The 19,811-nt window shown below is 45.3% G+C and overlaps 1 protein-coding gene across 1 annotated transcript in view; it reads right to left on the minus strand.

Annotated features, from left to right (window-relative positions):
• Positions 1-19,811, minus strand: part of LOC126187783 (L-asparaginase-like) — a 322,364-nt gene that overhangs the window by 155,407 nt on the left and 147,146 nt on the right. The window contains exon 3 of the mRNA XM_049929055.1: positions 18,399-18,510. Coding sequence (XP_049785012.1) covers positions 18,399-18,510 — 112 coding nt within the window. The remainder of the gene's footprint in view (positions 1-18,398; positions 18,511-19,811) is intronic.

A 19,811-nucleotide genomic window follows, 5' to 3' on the forward strand; every position in this document is an offset into this window, starting at 1 on the left:
AGTGATGCATCTTAATGAGCCCGTATTGACGCTCGATTATGTACAGACTGTGTATTCTATAGGTTTCGTAAGTCGGGCAGACCTCGTAGGAAAGCGTGTTCTGACTTTGTGGTTCTCAGTGGTGGCTCTTTGCGATGTTGTGCCAAGTACAGACTACGTCGGAAATGTAACCAGATTCAAGTAAAAGTATTAGAAGAGAGGGCGTGTCGATAAGAAATTATCTTCATAAAGTATATGATTCTGTACTTGCTTGATCTGAAACTGAATTGTATGGCATACCTTGCAGGAGATATAGACTCTTATCACAATTTAGTAGTGATGAAGAGTAGACTGATATGTAAGAGACTCGTGCGGAAGAATCAATAAGGAGCCGCCCGGTGTGACCGAGCGGTTCTAGGCGCTTCAGTCTGGAGCCGCGCGACCGCGCATGGCTGTGTGTGATGTCCTTAGGTTAGTTAGGTTTAAGTAGTTCTAAGTTCTAGGGGACTGATGACCTCGGATGTTAAGTCCCATAGTGCTCAGAACTATTTGAATCAATAAGGAAATGAATGAGATACGAATTACTAGGGAATTATGAGATGCGTTTGAAGTTCTCTATGGCTGTAGATACTGCGATAATGAATACCAGAGTAGGCAGTTCAGTTGAAAGGGAAGGAACATTTCTGGAAAGGGCAATCACCAAACGTAGGTGTAAGGATAGTAACTGCAAAGAAACGTTTGATAACAGAAGAGATGCTTCAACTGATGAATGAAAGAAGAAAGTACAAAACTGCTCATGGAAGGACAGGACAACAGCAATATAAGTTAGCTGGGAATGAAATAAACGGGAAGTACAGGGAAGCTAAGGCGAAATGGCTGCAGTAAAAACGTTAAAAAATCGAAAAGTAAATGCTGTAATGACTCATTTAGCATAAAGGAAAGTAGAAATAACCTTAGGTGAAATTAAAAGCAAAGTTGTCATCATTAACAGGAATTCCACTGTTACCCAGACAAACTGTTTCCCACTGTTAACCAAAGACAGAAGATAGGTGGAAAAAGTACACTGAATGCCTTTATAAGGTGGAGGAATTGTCTGATGACGTGATAAAAGAAGAAATGTGACGACTCACATGGAAGACGTAGGGGATCCAGTATTAGAGTCAGAGCTTCCAAGAACTTTCGAAGACCTACGATCAAATAAGGTAGAAGGAATATATAATATTCCATCGGAATTTATGAAATAATCGTGGTAACTGGGTACAACCAAAAGACTGTTCGGAATAGTGTGTAGAATCTATGACGCAGGAGAAATACCATCAGATTATCAGAAAAATATCATCCACAATATCCCAAAGCTAGCAAGAGCAGGTAAGTACGAGATCTATCGCATAATCAGCTTAACGTCCCGTGCATCCGATTTGCTGACAATAACAATATACGGAAGAATGGAAAAAAAACTGAGTATCTGTCAGACGACAATCGTTTTGGGTTTAGGAAAGGTAAAGGCAGCAGACAGGCAGATCTGAAGTCACGACTGACACCTGATGCAAGACTTAAGAATCAAGACACGTTAATAGGATTTGTAGACCTGGAAAGAGTCTTCGACATTGTAAAAGGTGCAATATATTCTAAATTTTCAGAAAAGTAGCAGTAAGCTACAGGGAAAAGACGAGTACTACACAAGATCCGCAAGAACCAAAAGGAAATAATAATAATAATGGAAGACCAACAACGAGAACTTAGTGTTTATAAACTGAAGCGCCAAAGAAAATGGTATAGGCATGCGTATTCCAATACAGAGATGTGTAAACAGGCAGAATACGGAGCTGCGCTCGGCTGCGCCTATATAAGACAAGCGGCTGGCGCAGTTGTTAGATCAGTTGCTACTGCTACAATGGCAGGTTATCAATATTTAAGTGAGCTTGAACGAGGTGCTACAGCTGGTGCACGAGCGATGGGATACACAATCTCCGAGGTAGTGATGAAATGGAGATTTTCCTGAACGACCATTTCACGAGTATACCGTGAGTATCAGGAATCTGGTAAAACATCAAATCTCCGACAACGCTGCGGCCGGACAAAGATCCTGCAGGAACGGAACCAACGACGACTGAAGAGAGTCGTTCAACGTGACAGAAGTGCAACCCTTCCGCAGATTGCTACAAGTTTCAGTGCTGGGTCAAAACAGGTGACAGCGAGTGAACCATTCAACGAAACATCAATGATACGGGCTTTCGGAGCCGTAGGCCCATTCGTGTATCCTTGATGACTGCACGACACAAAGCTTTACGCCTCGCCTGGGGCCATCAACACCAACATGGACTAGATGACTGGAAACATGTTGCCTGATCGGACGAGACTCGTTTCAAATTGTATTGGGAGGATGGACGTGTACGGATATGAGACAACCCCATGAATCCATGGGCGCTGCATGTCAGCAGGGGACTGTTCAAGCTGGTGGAGGCTCTGTAATGGTATGGGGCGTGTGCAGTTGGAGTGGTACGGGACCCCTGGTACGTCTAGATACTCTGACAGGTGATACGTACGTAAGCATCCTGTCTGATCGCCAGCATGACTGCCCTGCAGGATTCATGGTGTCAATTCCCTCCAGCACTACTTCAGACATTAGTCGAGTCCATGTCCCGCCGTGTTGCGGCATGCGTGCTCGCGGGAGCACTACACGATATTACGCAGGTGTACCAGTTTCTTTGGCTCTTTAGTGTATTAAAAAGGAGGGTAAGACAGGGATGCAGTCTTTGGCCCCTACTGTTTCGTCTATACAGGCAGTTCGAAGAAACAATGACGAAAATGAACGAAAGGTTGAAGAGCGAGATTAAAAGTGAGAGTGAAAGGATATCATTTATAAGATTCGCTGATGACATTGCTACCCTCAGTGAAAGTGAAGAAAAATTACAGGACATATTGGAAGAATTAATGAGCACACATTATGGACTGAGAAAAAACCGAAGAAAGACGCAAGTAATGATGAGTAGCAGAAATGTATTAGCCACAAACTTATCAAAATTGGTGACTGAGCCTGAAGTAGTTGAAGTTAAGGAATTCTGCTACCTTGGAAGCAAAACAACACACGGCGATCGAGGTACGAAGGACATAAATAATAGACTAGCGCAGGCTAAGATGGCATTCCTGACCACAATAAGTCAAACAGAGAACTTAATTTGAGAAAGAAATTTCTGAGAATGTATGTCTGGAGCGCAGCATAGTATGTTAGTGGATCATGGACTGTAGGTAACAGTAAAAGAAGAGAATTTGAGATGTGGTGCTGTAGAAGGATGTTGAAAATTAGATGGTCTAATAAGATATTGAAAGAAGTGGTTCTCCGCAGGATCGACGAAGAATGGCTCACAAGGAAAGCACTGATAAGAAGGAAATTTTTGGTATGGTCTTATGGGACCAAACTGCTGAGGTCATCGATCCCTAAACATACACACTACTTAATCTAACTGAAACTAACTTACGCTATGAACAACACACACTCACTCACGCCCGAGGGAGGACTAACCTCCGACGGGGGCAGCCGCACGGACCGTGACAAGGCGCCTCAGAACGCGCGGCTAGCCCGCTCGGCTCTGATATGAAGGGGGGACAGAATGGAAGAGATGTGCTAAGACATCAGAGAATAACTTCGATTATACTAGAGAGAGCCATAGGAGGGCATGAACTGTAGAGGAAGACAGAGATTTGGATACATCCAAGAAATAATTGAAGACGTAGGGTGCAAGTGCTACTCTGAGATGAAGACGTTGGCAGAAGAGAGGAATTTGTGGCGGGCTGCATCAAAGCGATTAGAAAACATGAATAAATATGGCCAGTATCAACGATAGGGATTTGTTAAACATCTACAGCTAATACAGGAGTGCAGAAAATCGTACATCACCTATACAAACTTTTGTTTCTCGGAAAACTTTACGCAAATACTGCGACGGAATTAAGATTGAGCTTAATCCTAGTCTGTATGATTGTGGTCGTGGATGCACTGTCCAACTACCTACATCCCATAAATATGGTACGGACCACCAGTGAGCCCTCCTGGGTACTCTGTGTAATGCTGGCCTCTTAGTCCCTTGTGAACCATCCCGATGGTAAATTACGCTCAGTTCACGTGGTAGTAGTCCTAACACTTCTGCAACCGAAATAGAATGAAACACCTAACAGCAGTCCCATTCCACAGAGTCCAATTGAAAAGCTAAGCGTCAAATCTGGACTTTCAAGCAAAAAAATGTTCAAATGTGTGTGAAATCTTATGGGACTTAACTGCTAAGATCTTCAGTCCCTAAGCTTACACACTACTTAACCTAAATTATCCTAAGGACACACACACACACACACACACACACACACACACACACACACACACACACGCGCGCGCGCGCGCGCGCGCGCCCGAGGGAGGACTCGAACTTCCGTCGGGACGAGCCGCATAGCCCATGACTGCAGCGCCTGAGACCGCTCGGCTAATCCCGCGCGGCGACTTTCAAGCAACAAATGCAAAAGACCATGTGTGATATGCTCACTGAGACAGGCCTGATACTTTTCACAACTGAACATCGAACAATACAGTATCACGAGACTGCCTTCACAGTAGACAACTCCGCATATTGCGTCGGCCTGCAAGTTTCCCTTTAGCCAGTGCGATACACTGTTGGTGTTCCAGTCTGGGCACGCAAATGTGGGTGGACTCTGACGATATTAAGCACTCGCTAGGCCCTTCACTTATTCAAGATTTTTCCTGAGCTGGTGACCAAGCACTTCATAACAAACAGTTGCATCTCCATTCTGCAGCTCACAGAGCTCTAGGCCCACCAGCCTCCTCTCAGCACCTTATTAGTGTTGGAGAGTAGCCTCCGTTGCCTGAGTAACCCAACACCGTCGCCAGCACCGCAGGCGACTACCGCCACAATTACCTCCACAATCGTCCTGACCCCTTCCATCGATATTAAAAGAGTCAGTCTTGCCAACACTGCAGTAGCCTCAGAATCCTCCGTCCCTGGATCACATTTCCCAATCACTGTTACCCAAGTAAACGATCCAAGGACTGTCACATTAAAAGCCATCCACGGCACCTGCCCCTCCTCCCTGTAGTACCTCACACAAACGTAAATTTTAAGGGTGCGCCGCAGTTGCAAACGATGGAGAAGCCATTTGGTCTGGATCTGCTTGAGAGGTGACACCGCATAAAATCTGCCACATAATTGTTAGCTTCTGTGTGTCTCTCATCTCTGACTGAATAAACAGAGTTTAGTGTGTAACTGATCTGGACGTTACGGCAGGCGTTATTTGGGGCTATACTTGTGAAGCTGGTGATGACTTTATGACACACTTAACATTGTGCCGTTATTGAAATTGCACTGCCCTCCTTGGCTGCTTTATCTACTAGTTCATTGACTAAAATTACCTTTTCAGAATGAGATTTTCACTCTGCAGCGGAGTGTGCGCTGATATGAAACTTCCTGGCAGATTAAAACTGTGTGCCCGACCGAGACTCGAACTCGGGACCTTTGCCTTTCGCGGGCAAGTGCTCTACCAACTGAGCTACCGAAGCACGACTCACGCCCGGTACTCACAGCTTTACTTCTGCCAGTACCTCGTACCAGTTTGGAAGGTAGGAGACGAGGTACTGGCAGAAGTAAAGCTGTGAGTACCGGGCGTGAGTCGTGCTTCGGTAGCTCAGTTGGTAGAGCACTTGCCCGCGAAAGGCAAAGGTCCCGAGTTCGAGTCTCGGTCGGGCACACAGTTTTAATCTGCCAGGAAGTTTTAAAATTACCTTTTGTCCCAATTTACAGCAAAATATCGCCCCCTTCGCTAGAGGCTGTAGGCGAGGGAAGTTACGCTGGGTGAACTGTATTAGTTTCGCTGCTGGGTATGTACGCTGGAAGACTTACAGTGAACTCCAGGAATCAGAGCAGGAAAGGTAGTTCCAGGATCAAATACATTTCATTTGTTCTAGTGTACTGAGGACTACATATATCTCCGCAGAACAGACACTGAATTCATCCAGTATGTGGGTCTAGGGAAGATAGCTAGGACAAATCACAAAGTGAACGCGGTTGTCCTGCAGCTTCAACCTGTCGGTGTAAGCTGGTATATAATTTCAGAGCTAGCAAAATATGCTATACAATTTAACTTAAAATTAAATTCTCAGGACTATTCTTTTTACGTAGTAGCTAATCTAAATTCTGGATCTCTTCAAGATCCACGGTTACAGTTTTCTCATCTTAATGCAAAGACAGGAATATGGTCGAAACTATTAAATGGTCTTACTTTGACAGACCATTAATGGCTTTCTGGCACGCAGGTATATTGTTTAAACTACACTGCTGGCCACCGTAAATGCAACACCAAGAAAGACAAGAGGTAGCACAACAAAATTTATTTTGTAGATAACATGTTGACCAAGTATCAAATGGTTACGTTTACAGACGTCTGTGACATGTGGTTCCTGCCAGAATCAGTAGCCAGAGTAGCCGCCATTGTTGGAGATCACCGCTGCCTGACGTCTCGGCATTGAGTCAAAGAGACGTTGGATGTGTTCCTGGGGCACAGCAGCCCAAGCAGCTTCCACACGTTGCCAAAGATCATCTGGTGTGGCAGCTGGGGATGTAATCTGGGTCACTCGTTGAGCAACCATGGACCACATGTTTTCTATCGGCGAAAGATCCGGAGAGCGAGCCGGCCAGGGAAGCAATTCAATCTGGTTATTGACGAAGAACCTTTGGACAATGCGTGCCACGTGGTCGCGCATTATCCTGTTGAAATATGGCTGTGGCCGAGCCCTGAAGGTAAGGAAGGACAACTGGCTCCAGCACCTCGGATATGTAGCGCCGGCTATTTAAAGTACCGGCAATGCGTACTAGAGGCGTGCGAGAGTAATATCCAATACCGCCCCATACCATAATACCCGGTGCAAGACCAGTGTGGCGGTGCTTAATGCAGCTGTCCAGCATCCTCTCTCCACACTCGAATCCGACCATCGTGGTGCTGCAGACAGAAGCGTGCCTCGTCAGTAAAGACAACGTCATTCCATTCTGCCGTCTACATCCGTCTGTCATCACACCATTGGCGACGGAGACGTCTGTGGTTCTGCGTCAATGGTAGACGAAGCAATGGACGTCTTGCGGACAGACCACTCTGCTGTAAACGGCATCGAATGGTACGCGCAGACACTGGATGATGCGTTACAGACGCAATGTGCTGTGCTATGGTTCGGGATGTCACTGAGCGATCAGTCACTGCCATGCGCACAATTTGCCTATCAGCACGTGCAGTGGTGCACCGAGGTGAATGCGATCGACCACGTCGGTCCGTCGTACCCTCCTGCATCCAACGGTCACATATCCGCATTACAGTTGTTTGGTTTCGTCCAACACGACTAGCGATTTCTCTGTATGATAATCCACAATCTCTTCCTCTGTCGAACTCGGATACTTGATCAAAAGATGTTCGCTGTTTTCTACGAGGCATAACTGATCGTCTTGTGAAACAACCACAAGGTAAACACACGTGCCGAACGTACACTCGTCGAAATCGCCAAGCCATAAATGGCGCTATGAGGTGGCGCCACAGGTGCGCGTGATGTGCGTCTGCGCTGAAATTCTAATCAGTTGCATATCTCATCGCTGCAAACTCATGGTGTAAATTTCACTTGATTCGGATGCTTCCTTCAGGGTGTTGCATTTGCGGTGGCCAGCAGTGTATTTGCATGCTGGGTTGTGCAGTCAAGTGGAATCTGAATAGTAACGCATATTCCTGCCATACTACGAGCATTTGCCATCGGTCGAGTAGTAGCAGTTTATTAGCCTCAGTAGCGCGATTGGCATTGGAGCTAGTTCTAGTGATGTCAGTGGTCAGCCAAATCCCTCCACGGTAGAAGGTATCAAGGATCTTTAGATGCGTAGACCTTGCCGATCCATATACCACGGATCAGTAATCGAATCAGCATTCCACAAGGGCTTTATAAAAGTAGACCAAGTGTACTGTATGAGTCTCCAAAGAATAGTGTCTCATGCACTTAATAATGTTCAGTGCCTTGAAAGGCCTTGCAATGAGACACCTCTGATGTGATAACTAAGATAACTTGCTATCAAGAACGACACCCATAAATCTCACCAATTCTCTAATACTCGGAATGGCGTCCATTGTCAATGCAGAGACGGCATAACGGGCGTGAGTGCTGGAAACAGACACACTATCTCTGTAGAATACCTGAAGCTCCTGTGTCCTTCAACTCCTAGATAACCACCTGCAACTGCAGTGTTTTACTTGTAGAGTTGGAGGAGGAGGAGGAATTATCTAAAGACCTATAAATATAAATTATAAATTATCTAAAGACCTATAAATATAAAGGCATGGACTGACGTAATAATGGGCATTACATCGGTATCTACAATAGCAGGCATAGCATAGTAACGCTTAATATGTTACCTTGAAAGACAATGCTATCTTATTCAAGCCAGTCTCTACGGACTTCCATGGCTAAATGCCACAAATAGTGGTATATCTGGAAGGGTTGTGTAAAGGTAGGTACGTACGAGGTGTAGGTATAAAGTAACTGGCTATCGTTGTAAAATATTTTATTTCAAAAGTACACGTAATTAGCATTGTTCTACGCCGTCCCCAGCACCACCGGTCGCCAATAGGAAACATTATATAGCATGGGCTGAACTAGGCGCGCTAATGACAAGAGAAGACGAAGACACGCTCTCAGGCTACGCGTCGGTAACATCCCCTGACAGCGTGTATATAGGCTGCCCCCGCCGCCGACCGAGCTTTCTCAATCTTTACGTCGCATCGGAACTCAGTTTGCATTGCACCTCAGTACATCGCACTTCCTCAGTGACAGTCGTCGCCTCGTACCTTAGCTAGCTATGAGGGAACGTTAGTCATTATATATAGCTGTGATACGGACACGGAGAAGATTCAAGAATTAGTACATGTTATTTGATTGCTTATTAACCACAGAACGTCAGAGTGGACATCATTGAAGTTCAAATGGTTCAAATGGCTCTGAGCACTATGGGACTAAACATCTGAGGTCATCAGTCCCTAGAACTTAGAACTACTTAAACCTAACTAACCTAAGGACATCACACACACCCATGCCCGAGGCAGGATTCGAACCTGCGACCGTAGCAGTCCCGCGGTTTCGGACTGCAGCGCCAGAAACGCTAGACCACCGCGGCCGGCCATCATTGAAGTACTCAATTGGTTCCAGTAATGAAATGTATTTCAACCACGTGTGCATTTTGTGTTGTAGTGAGAGGAAACCGGCCACCAAACTATCATACCACCATCTCCTCACTGAGCCAGGGACCACAAAACATTAAATAATTAGTTATTGTAACCCTCAATATACTCCCCCTCTTCTATCCCTTCAACGTTCCATGTTAATTTTTCATTGATTGAAAAAGCGTAGGAAGTCTTCCTTTATGAGTTCCTTGATAACGCTTGTCAATTTTTCTTTCACTGCTTCAACAGACTGCAATCTTAGTCCCTTTAATGCAGATTTGCTCCTGGGGAATAGCTAAAAGTTATATGGCGCTAGGTCAGGCGAATAAGGTGAGTGGTCTAACACTGGGATGCCGTACTTCGCTACCTTCTTTTCTTATTTCTCACGGAGTTGAGCAAGAACCTCACGGTAGTAATTGTGATTAATTGTTTGACCTTCAGGGACCCAATCGAGATACACAATTCCACAATTCCATGATTGCTGAAAAAGAAAATCATCGTCGCTTTGAATCTTGATTTGCTCATTTGAGCTTTTTTTCAATCTCGGTGAAGCTATGCCCTACCAGTGCATGGATTGGCGCTTAGTATTTATTTATTTAGCATATGGCAAGTACAAATCACGTATGAAAAATCTAAAAGTACATAACACACAAAACAGTTACAATATCACAAACAAACATCTAGGTTAGAAATATAATCGATTGCACTGTTAGTCGCATCCATGAAGTCCCTTGTTGGCCCAGGGTAGGCCCTCAGAGGGCATTCTACCACGATATGGTGAATTGTCTGCCTGTCGGCGCCACAGTCGCACTGTGGTGATGGCACTATGCTCCATTTGTACAAGGAGTCCGCACAACGGCCGTGGCTCGTCCTGATCCTGTTTAGGGTAGACCAGATTTTGCGGGGCAAGTCAAAGCCCCGAGGTCTGTTAGATGTTCCCAATAAGGTGTTAACCTGAGGCGGTGTCTTTTCCTCCCATTCTTCTCTCCAGCGGTCCTCAAGAATAAAAGCGTTCTTTACCAGATCTTTGGCACTTACGAGAGAGGGGTGTCTGGATTTCAATCTATTTTGCTCAATTCCATTACTCAGGGTGTGGATAGGAAGATCTGGGCTATTTTGGATTTTTCGACACTCCCTGACAAGTGCGTGTTCTCTGCGCAAATGTGGCGGCGGGATATGGCTCAATACAGGCAGCAATTGGACAGGAGTTGACCTGATCGTTCCAGAGATAATCCTCATCGTTTGGTTCAAGACTGCATCTACCTTCTTGATGTGAGCACTATTTAACCGTATTGGGGAACAGTACTCTGCTGCAGAATAGACAAGTCCTAGCGCAGAGCTACGCAGAACGGAGGCAGTGGACCCCCAACTAGTGCCACAAAGCTTTTGGACAATGTTGTTTCTAGTTCTGACTTTTTCAGCAGTGTTTACAAGGTGTTGTTTATAGCTCAATGTTCTATCGAGTGTCACGCCCAGATACTTTGGTGTTCTATTATATGGAAGAATGCCGCCATCAAAGCGGATCTTGAGCTCTTTGTTTGCTAATTTGTTATTCAGGTGGAAACAAGTGGCCTCTGTTTTGGATGGGCTGGGTTGGAGCCTCCAGTCACGGAAGTATTTTCCTAGAGTGGTCAAATCGCTGGATAGTGTGATCTCAGTTTCCTCCATCACTCGATGTTGTGTGGCCAAGGCCCAGTCGTCCGCATATCCGAACATTTTGGATCTCGTCCTAGGCATACAGGCTATATACATGCTGAAAAGCAGTGGAGCCAGTACTGAACCATGGGGCAGGCCATTATTAAGTTTCATGAATTTACTTCTGTTTTTACCGATGACAACCTGGAATGGTCTATTGCAGAGCATTTCGTTGATAAGGTTAGCCGTTTTTAGACGTGGCACGATGCGGAGGAGCTTATAAATCAGGCCCTGTCTCCAGACAGTGTCGAACGCCGCCGTCAGGTCAACAAATACCACTGATGTTTTTTGCTGTCTTTAGTTTCTGGTTATAAGTAAAAAATCAAGATTCGTCACAGGTTACCACTCTTTCCAAGAAATTAGGACTTCTTTTTGTTCGATCGTCAGAACTTTCGGCACCAGTTTGGCACAGACTTTTCGTAAACTGACGCTGGGACACACTGCAAATCTTCGTGGACTCAAGAATCCTGCCGGCGGTTTACCATCTACCCCAAGGACTGTCCCACGCAACTTGTAAAGGCAACACTACAATGACCATTTAGCAGAGTTGTATAATCTGTGCCTAGTTCAAAAAAAAAGCGATTATGTCCCTCCTGAGATGATGAATTGTGTTTTCCAGACGTGACTGAAAAGTTGCTTCAACACGGTGCAATGCAATTTGTTGCAAATAGGTGTCATGGCACAGGCAGCAGAAAATTCTTAATCGAGCTTCCACACGGAGACGGTGCAGTAGCAGAATCACTCGCAATTGGCAGTATAGTCCCAATGGCCACCATCGGCAGCTTCTCTGCGCTGGCGGAGTGCTGGGTCCTGTCTTGTGAGATGGTCATTTTAGGGAAACGTTCCCCTGTTCTCTGCACAGTCTCCTGCGGTGGTCTTCAACAGCACGTTATATCTGTAACTGGATACCTCCAAAGAATTTTCATATGATGTAATGCTCTCCATGCCACCTTAGCTTCACAATTAAGCGTGGTAATTGCAAAACCATTAAGCATCTGCTTATACACCGATTATCCCAATTAAAAACTCAGCATCCTGAGAAGTTGCTGCTCACAGAATAACTGAGAAAACGGACATAGTCACAGCTACTGCCTATCCCCAGGCACTGGCAGGTAAACACTGCTACATGATAACCTTATCTTCCGAAGATGGGCCCCATATTCATCTGGAACAAATATTCACCATACTCATAGAACATGGATCAGCGACCAAACTAAATGTGTATTTGTAGTGAAAGAAGTGCAGTTCGTTGGGTACTCAAAGAATATGGCTGCCTCAGGAAAAGGCTGAAGCTGTCTGCAAGTTCACCCTTCTCACGACATTACGTGAGTTGAGCCCAACGATTTTCTGCCGTTAACTCGTTCTTCGCAGTTGAGAGCTTTTGGCAGCATCACCCAATGAGTTCCCGGGAGGTAAGCCGAAACCAAGATACTTTCCCATGGCAGAGTGAAGCGAACACAGTTATTGTCACATAAGAACCCCTAAAGCAGAAGCAGAAGCGAAGCTGCTGACTCTCAAACCCCCCTAAGGTTCTCTGCATCCACAACTGCCATAGAACCTGCATTACAGGGAGGGTGAATGGAGAGGGTCTGGGGGGGGGGGGAAGAATACTGCACAAGATCACGTGGAAGAACAAGTCCTCCAACAAACAAATTCCTAAAATTGCATCCTGAAATTAAGAGGGTTAAAAAATCGGAAAACTGCAGATTTTTTTTAAAAAAAAGAGTATTCAAGAATACAAATTACTGTCCTGCGTTGGATGACACTTCTTAAAAAGGCAGTGGGCATTTAAGGAGAGTTAAGGAAATAAGTGTTTATTTCTATGCCAATGTCAACAAACCTACAAAAGGTATTGTTACGATAATACGCAAAGAATATAGCGCTACAGTTGTCGTTGACTGACCAATAAAACTTAACACCAAACCTTTCAAACTGAGTACTGTCCAAATCTGTGTACCAGGAGCGGCTTATGAAGAAAAAATAAAAGCATTTTATCAGGTTATAGCTAGTTGTAGCATATCACTGACAAATAAAAATAGCACACTAATACAAAGAGGTTTAAATGCTAAATTGTTAAGGACGATATAGCATTCTAGACAAATGATGATGAATTAGGCGAAAGGAATGAGCGAAGTGGCCTATTAGTTTAGTTCTGCCAAGAGAACGATCATGTTATCACCAACACCTGCTTTTAAAGTAACGCGAGATGACCTTATATCTGGACCGGAGATGGATTGATGTCTCCATGTGGCAAACTGGGGATCGTCAGTCAAAACCTTCAAAACGCCCAGAAGCTGACTGTAAATCTGATCACCAGCTACCGTGTTAATGAGCGGGATGAATTTTTCCATCAACAACAAACCAACTTTAAACACAAAAATGTTGGAAAGAAAAGGAATGTGAATGAGGCTTCTGTCCGTTGGAAAAGATACTGATAAACCTCATCTAGATGACGTTGAGGAAAATGGACGACGTAAAATTTGAGATAAGAAAGGACCTGGTGTGATGTGGGAGGAAATTCAAAAATCAATAATGAAACTAAAAGATCGTAAGGCACCATGGCGCGATAAGAAATGCTCAAAGGAACAGAACAGCTGGGCGCTGAGATTATGCATGAAACCTGGAACACAACACGAAGCTAGAGCCCTGTGGATTAATGACTGGCTCACATTATCAGCCTCTGTTGTAAAATAGCCAAACTCTCGATGCAAAAGTTACAGAATTATCTCCACGATCTGATAAGGCAATAACCTGAAAAAAACTTGGGAGTTCAGCTCTTCGTCAGTTTTACGTTTTTGTTTTATAGATTGCCATTTGACTGTGTTAATACGAAAAAAATGAAATGTTCAGAAAACACATGGGAACCCCTAATATATAGGCTTCGATCAAAACTTTGTGCACAGACTGTAATGCTCAGATTAAATTGGAAAATGTTTGGTCTCAACCATTGCAACTGCATTAAGGACATTAAAAGAAAAAAACAACACTCGCGCGATAAGCAACGTATAACCGCAGGGCCTCATTATTATGAGACACTGAGTACTCTAGCAGTAGCACTTGCTTAGAGCGTCGCTGAACACTGTTCGCCTGTCCAGATGTGGTGCAGACGTAGATGAAGTGGACGTTCAACTGAAGGAGAAACAGGATTATCTCTGGAACAATGAGGGCCACCCCATGAACTCGGGTCCCCGTCCTAGCAAACACCTGAGCCCTCTGAAATTAGACGACCACAGTTAGCAGCAAGACCATACAGAAAATCCTAGAGAACCTAGAACACTCTATACATCAACACCTAGCACCCACAGACAGACTTAAATTCAGTCAATAAAATTCTTCTTGGTTTGAGGCCGCATTGTCATCTGTAAAATACCGACGTTTCGGCGACTGTTGCAAGGCGCCTTCCTCAGGGTGTGTTGCTAACTGCTGACTCAGCAGGTAGCCACACACCTTGAGGGAGGCGCCTTGCAACAGTCGCAGAAACGTCGGTATTTTACAGATGACAATGCGGCCTCAAACCCAGAAGAATTTTATTTACTGTGACAACGGCCGCCGAAGCCTACGTTTACAGACTTAAATTAAGTTCACCTTTACGGAAAATCGGCGAATAACTGCAAGGCTTAGTCTCGAAGACATCTTGGGATGAATTACGTCTAAGTGGATGACCCAGCAATAAGATCGATTGATTCAATCTCCCGAGGAAATTATGGACAACTTTGAACTGTGTCAGAACGAGTACTGGTAGAGGTAAACAGGTAATTAATAAATGGGGCGTATCCGACAGTGCTAAGCGTGTGGGGAAATCCAATCAACGGACCATTTACTTGTGTGTGAAGTGCATGGCTATGAGGGTGATCTGAAGGATATATACGACCTCTCCGACTCAACCACAGCGGGTCTCAAGAATATTTGCATTTTTTGTTGTATTCTAAGAAGATATGTAAAAAATATTTTGGATGAGCATAGAGACATCCGAATATTTTAGTCAATACTTTGTGTCATGAACGTCTTTGAAGTGCTGAATGAGTAAATAAATAAGAATCTTAAAAACACTAACACTTACGGTGTTTCCGGGTAGTGCGAAAAAATCGTCCACCACAGCAGTGAAGTGTGGGCGTATAGGAGAGAGTTGCGAATTTCCTCGAAGGAAAGAAGAACTAATGTCTTCTAAAAGAATTAAAGAAAGAAACAAGGCTGTCCGAACTGCTGTCAAAGCATCTTCAAGTTCTCTGGCCAATATTTCGGAGGCAAAGAGCCGACCATCATTCTAGGTGAATTGAAGGCCAAAGACCAAGAGGAACACATCCTGGAAGACTGTTTGAAGCCCATCATGATCCTCCATTGTTTAAATTACATATTTGTAAAATCGACTATTACAATATCGATCATTTGGCCATCTCAGTTGGACCAGCGCAATAATTTTGTGCTCAAGGAGAGGTCCAATTGTACATTTATCACACATTTATATATGTCATCACGACATTCATAGGCTGAGTATTTAATGCAATTTCTGCATAAGTAACAAACTACTGCGCGTGTTCTCTGTTGCTCAGCTGGATAGCTGGACAGGAATTTGAACCCGGCTGCTTCCAGTCTGTTAATGTGTGTCCCCCCCCCCGCCCCCCCCCCCCCCCATCATCCCTCTTGTTAAGCGGGCGTCGCGCAGGTTGATCCTGTGCGCTGCTGGAAGCCCTGCGTCGCCACAAGACGGCCTGGCTGTTGCTATGAGAGTAAGGGAAGTCTGGCTGCCAGCTCGTGGCCGATATGAGCAGTCTCACGCCCTGGGGGAAGGTGGGGGTGTGTGTTCAGTGTTCTCAGCAGGGGAGCGCAAGCAGGCGCTGCGGCCAACTGCTGCTGCTTATCTATCAACAGAACGGCACCGCAGCGCAGTTCCGGATCGAACGAAAGCTCAATTATGTAAGATCCATTACATGACGCACATGCGAAGTTTGATAAAGTTGTGTAAACGTTTCATTTCCGTCAGTATAGATTACAAACTCAAAGGATGATGAAAGTGTTTTCTTCTATCCGTACAAAGAGAGAGAAACAAAGTGCTCCACTACTCTCGTAGACTCTAACAAGTAAAATAAAAAACCGACCCACCACGAAGGAATTATCCGAATGGGACGGAAATCGGTAGATGTGATGTACACTACTAGCCCTTGAAATTGATACACCACGAAGATGACGTGCTACAGACGCGAAATTTAACCAACAGGAAGAAGATGTTGTGATACGCAAGTGATTAGATTTTCAGAGCATTCACACAAGGTTGGCGCCGGTGGCGACACCTACAACGTGCTGACATGAGGAAAGTTTCTAACAGATTTCTCATACACAAACAGCAGTTGACCAGCCAGCGTTGCCTGGTGAAACGTTGTTGCGACGCCTCGTGTAAGGAGGAGAAATGCGTACCATCACGTTTCCGACTTTGATAAAGGTCGGATTGTAGCCTATCGCGATTGCGGTTTATCGTACCGCGACATTCCTGCTCGCGTTCATCGACATCTAATGACTCTTGGCAGAACATGGAATCGGGGGTTCAGGTGGGTAATACGGAACGCCGTGCTGGTTCCCAACGGCCTCGTATCACTAGCAGTCGAGATGACAGGCATCTTATCCGAATGGCTGTAACGGATCGTGCAGCCACGTCTCGATTCCTGAGTCAACAGATGGGGACGTTTGCAGGAAAACAACGATCTGCACGAACAGTTCGACGACGTTTGCAGCAGCATGGACTATCAGCTCGGAGACCATGGCTGCGGTTACCCTTGACGCTGCATCACAGACAGTAGCGCCTGCGATGGTGTACTCAACGACGAACCTGGGTGCACGAATGGCAAAACGTCATTTTTTCGGATGAAGCCACGTTCTGTTTACAGCATCATGATGGTCGCATTCGTGTTTGGCGACATCGCGGTGAAAGCACACATTGGAAGCTTGTATTCGTCATCGCCATACTGGCGTATCACTCGGCGTGATGGTATGGGGTGCCACTGGTTACACGTGTCGGTCACCTCTTGTTCGCATTGACGGCCCTTTGAACAGTGGACGTTACATTTCAGGTGTGTTACGACCCGTGGCTCTACCCTTCATTCGATCACTGCGAAACCTTACATTTCAGCAGGATAATGCACGACCGCATGTCGCAGGTCCTGTATGGGCCTTTCTGGACACACAAAATGTTCGACTGCTGCCCTGACCAGCACATTCTCCAGATCTCTCACCAATTGAAAACATCTGGTCAATGGTGGCCGAGCAACTGGCTCGTCACAATACGCCAGTCACTACTCTTGATGAACTGTGGTATCGTGTTTAAGCTGCATGGGCAGCTGTACCTGTACACGCCATCCAAGCTCTGTTTGACTCAATGCCCAAGGCGTATCAAGGCCGTTATTACAGCCAGAGATGATTGTTCTGGGTACTGATTTCTCAGGATCTATGCACCCAAACTGCGTGAAAATGTATTCACATGTCAGTTCTAGTATAATATATTTGTTCAATGAATGCCCGTTTATCATCTGCATTTCTTCTTGGTGTAGCAATTTTAATGGCCAGTAGTGTACATATACAAACACTGGATTACAGTTTCAGAAAAATTGGATGATTTATTCAAATATTTCACAAACTGAGCAAGCAATTCCTGCTGTGAAAAGAAAGAACCCCAGATCACCCCTCCTGGTTGTTGGGCCGTATAGCGGGCCACAGTCACGTTGGTATCCCACCACTGCCTGGGGCGTCTCCACACGGGAATCTTCACTGAACAGAAAATCTACTCCAGTAAATGAGACTCCAGACCACATGTGCCAGACAACACTAGAAACGGGTTTATTGGTGTATGGAGTTCAACGGTAGTCGGCGCAAGGGGCGGCGTAATCTCAGTCCCCATTTTGTCACCCTCCTACGAATAGTCCTTGTGGTCACTGAAGTAGCAGTTGTACGTCGGATCGATGATAATCATGGGCGGGGCTCTGACGAATGCTCGTCTTAACGCGTTCTGTCGTCTCTCTACATCGACCTCTTCCTCCTTGACGCTGTCTTTGGCCACGGTTCACCCATTCCTGCCAACGTTATCGAATAGCGGCATCGCTCCTATTCAAATGTCAAGCGATTCGTCGATTACTCCACGTTCCCTCTCTAACACTCACATCTGCGGATAATGTTCACGCGCCTGGCTGAGATGCATGGTTACTACCCAGCTGAATACATGGAATGAAATTCGCAAAGAGTTCATGCCCTGGTAGCGAAATGTCGCCTGATTATATCCTTGCCAGAAGCGCTGCGCAACTTTCATCAATCGGCCGCCGGAGTTTACAGTTTTGCTCTTCCGTCGATATCTGTGTCAAGTGTATCAATATCAATTTGTGATCAATTCGATTGCTTCCTTCGTGGTGCGTCTTTTTCTGTCTTAGAGTGTATTTCAGAAGCACAAATTGGCTGTTAGAGACACGAGAAGCGTGGTATTTGTGTCAGGTACTCACGTGAACGTCCTTGGCAATTTTGATCCAGTGATCGACAGTCATGTTACTCGAGTCGAGCAGTGGGTCGTATTCCACTACCGTGTAGACCACGCGGCTTTTTTGGCGCACGTCCCTGTAACAAGAAGGCCACATCAAATATTCCTGGTGTCTACAGCGTAGCATGCAACTAAATAGATACGATATATGTGGCAGCAAACAGTTAATTGAAATACAGGACTTGAACCTGGTACGTGTTCTTAACTTTTTAATATGTTGCTTTATCTAGTTGCAATGTGATATGAGTCAGTAATTCTTCAGTTAAACGTCACGATTATTTCTAAGGATTGACTGAGTTATTATAGGTGAGTAGAGGCACGATAAATAAGAAAGGAGGAAAAACTCGGACGCGCAACTACTCATGGAATCGTCAGGCATTATAATGACATGAACGAAGAAAAAGGAAAGTAGTATGATGAGCCTTTTCTTCTCCTCTTCATTCACAAAAATATGAATCCCGTAAGCCAGGCTGAACAGCCGGAGCAACACAGTTGACACCGTTACATAAATGCTATTGGAACTAAATTTACTTTACAGACACTGGAGATTTGAAGTTGGGACCTGGACTATTAAGTTCCGCATAGGAACTCATGTCCGGAAACGTTCCATTTTCTCGGTAACGCAGAATAACACAACAAATACAATAATACAAATCCCCCGTATTTGGTGTCAGTGACTACGGTGTCATGTAAGTCATTCACCAGTAAGTCCAATGCCCACTATAGTCTGTTTAAATGCCATTCAGTTGCATTTGCGATCTGCTCAGAGAGGTTTGTATCTGCTGTTGTTTCTGTGACCTTCGTTCTTACTGTACTACAGTACATTAGTAATCATTCACTACAGTACAAAATGCAAGCTGTAGGCACATTTTCATTTTTGTGTCTTGCGGCTGACCAAGGTAAAACACGTGTTTGCAGACTACGTCGACATGATGTTACTATATAGTGAAGCTTGGTGAATGAAAAAGCTGCTCGTCAGTTGTATGCACAGCGCCCCCCCCCCCTCTGCCCTCCTTTCTAGACACCTTCGCACCCCTCCTTCGCTACGGTATACCAGCAGGCCTTAGACACACACATTCGGCCGGCCGGTGTGGCCGTGCGGTTAAAGGCGCTTCAGTCTGGAACCGCGTGACCGCTCCGGTCGCAGGTTCGAATCCTGCCTCGGACATGGATGTGTGTGATGTCCTTAGGTTAGTTAGGTGTAAGTAGTTCTAAGTTCTAGGGGACTGATGACCTCAGCAGTTAAGTCCCATAGTGATCAGAGCCACACACATTCACCAGCAGCAGGGCTGTCTGCGGTGCTCCACGGGCGCGCTGCACACTCGAGTTTGAAGAGGCTGTACTCCACACAGTGTAAGAGGATGCGCTGACGAGTTCC

Source organism: Schistocerca cancellata, chromosome 5 (assembly GCF_023864275.1).
Source record: "Schistocerca cancellata isolate TAMUIC-IGC-003103 chromosome 5, iqSchCanc2.1, whole genome shotgun sequence".
NCBI lineage: Eukaryota > Metazoa > Arthropoda > Insecta > Orthoptera > Acrididae > Schistocerca > Schistocerca cancellata.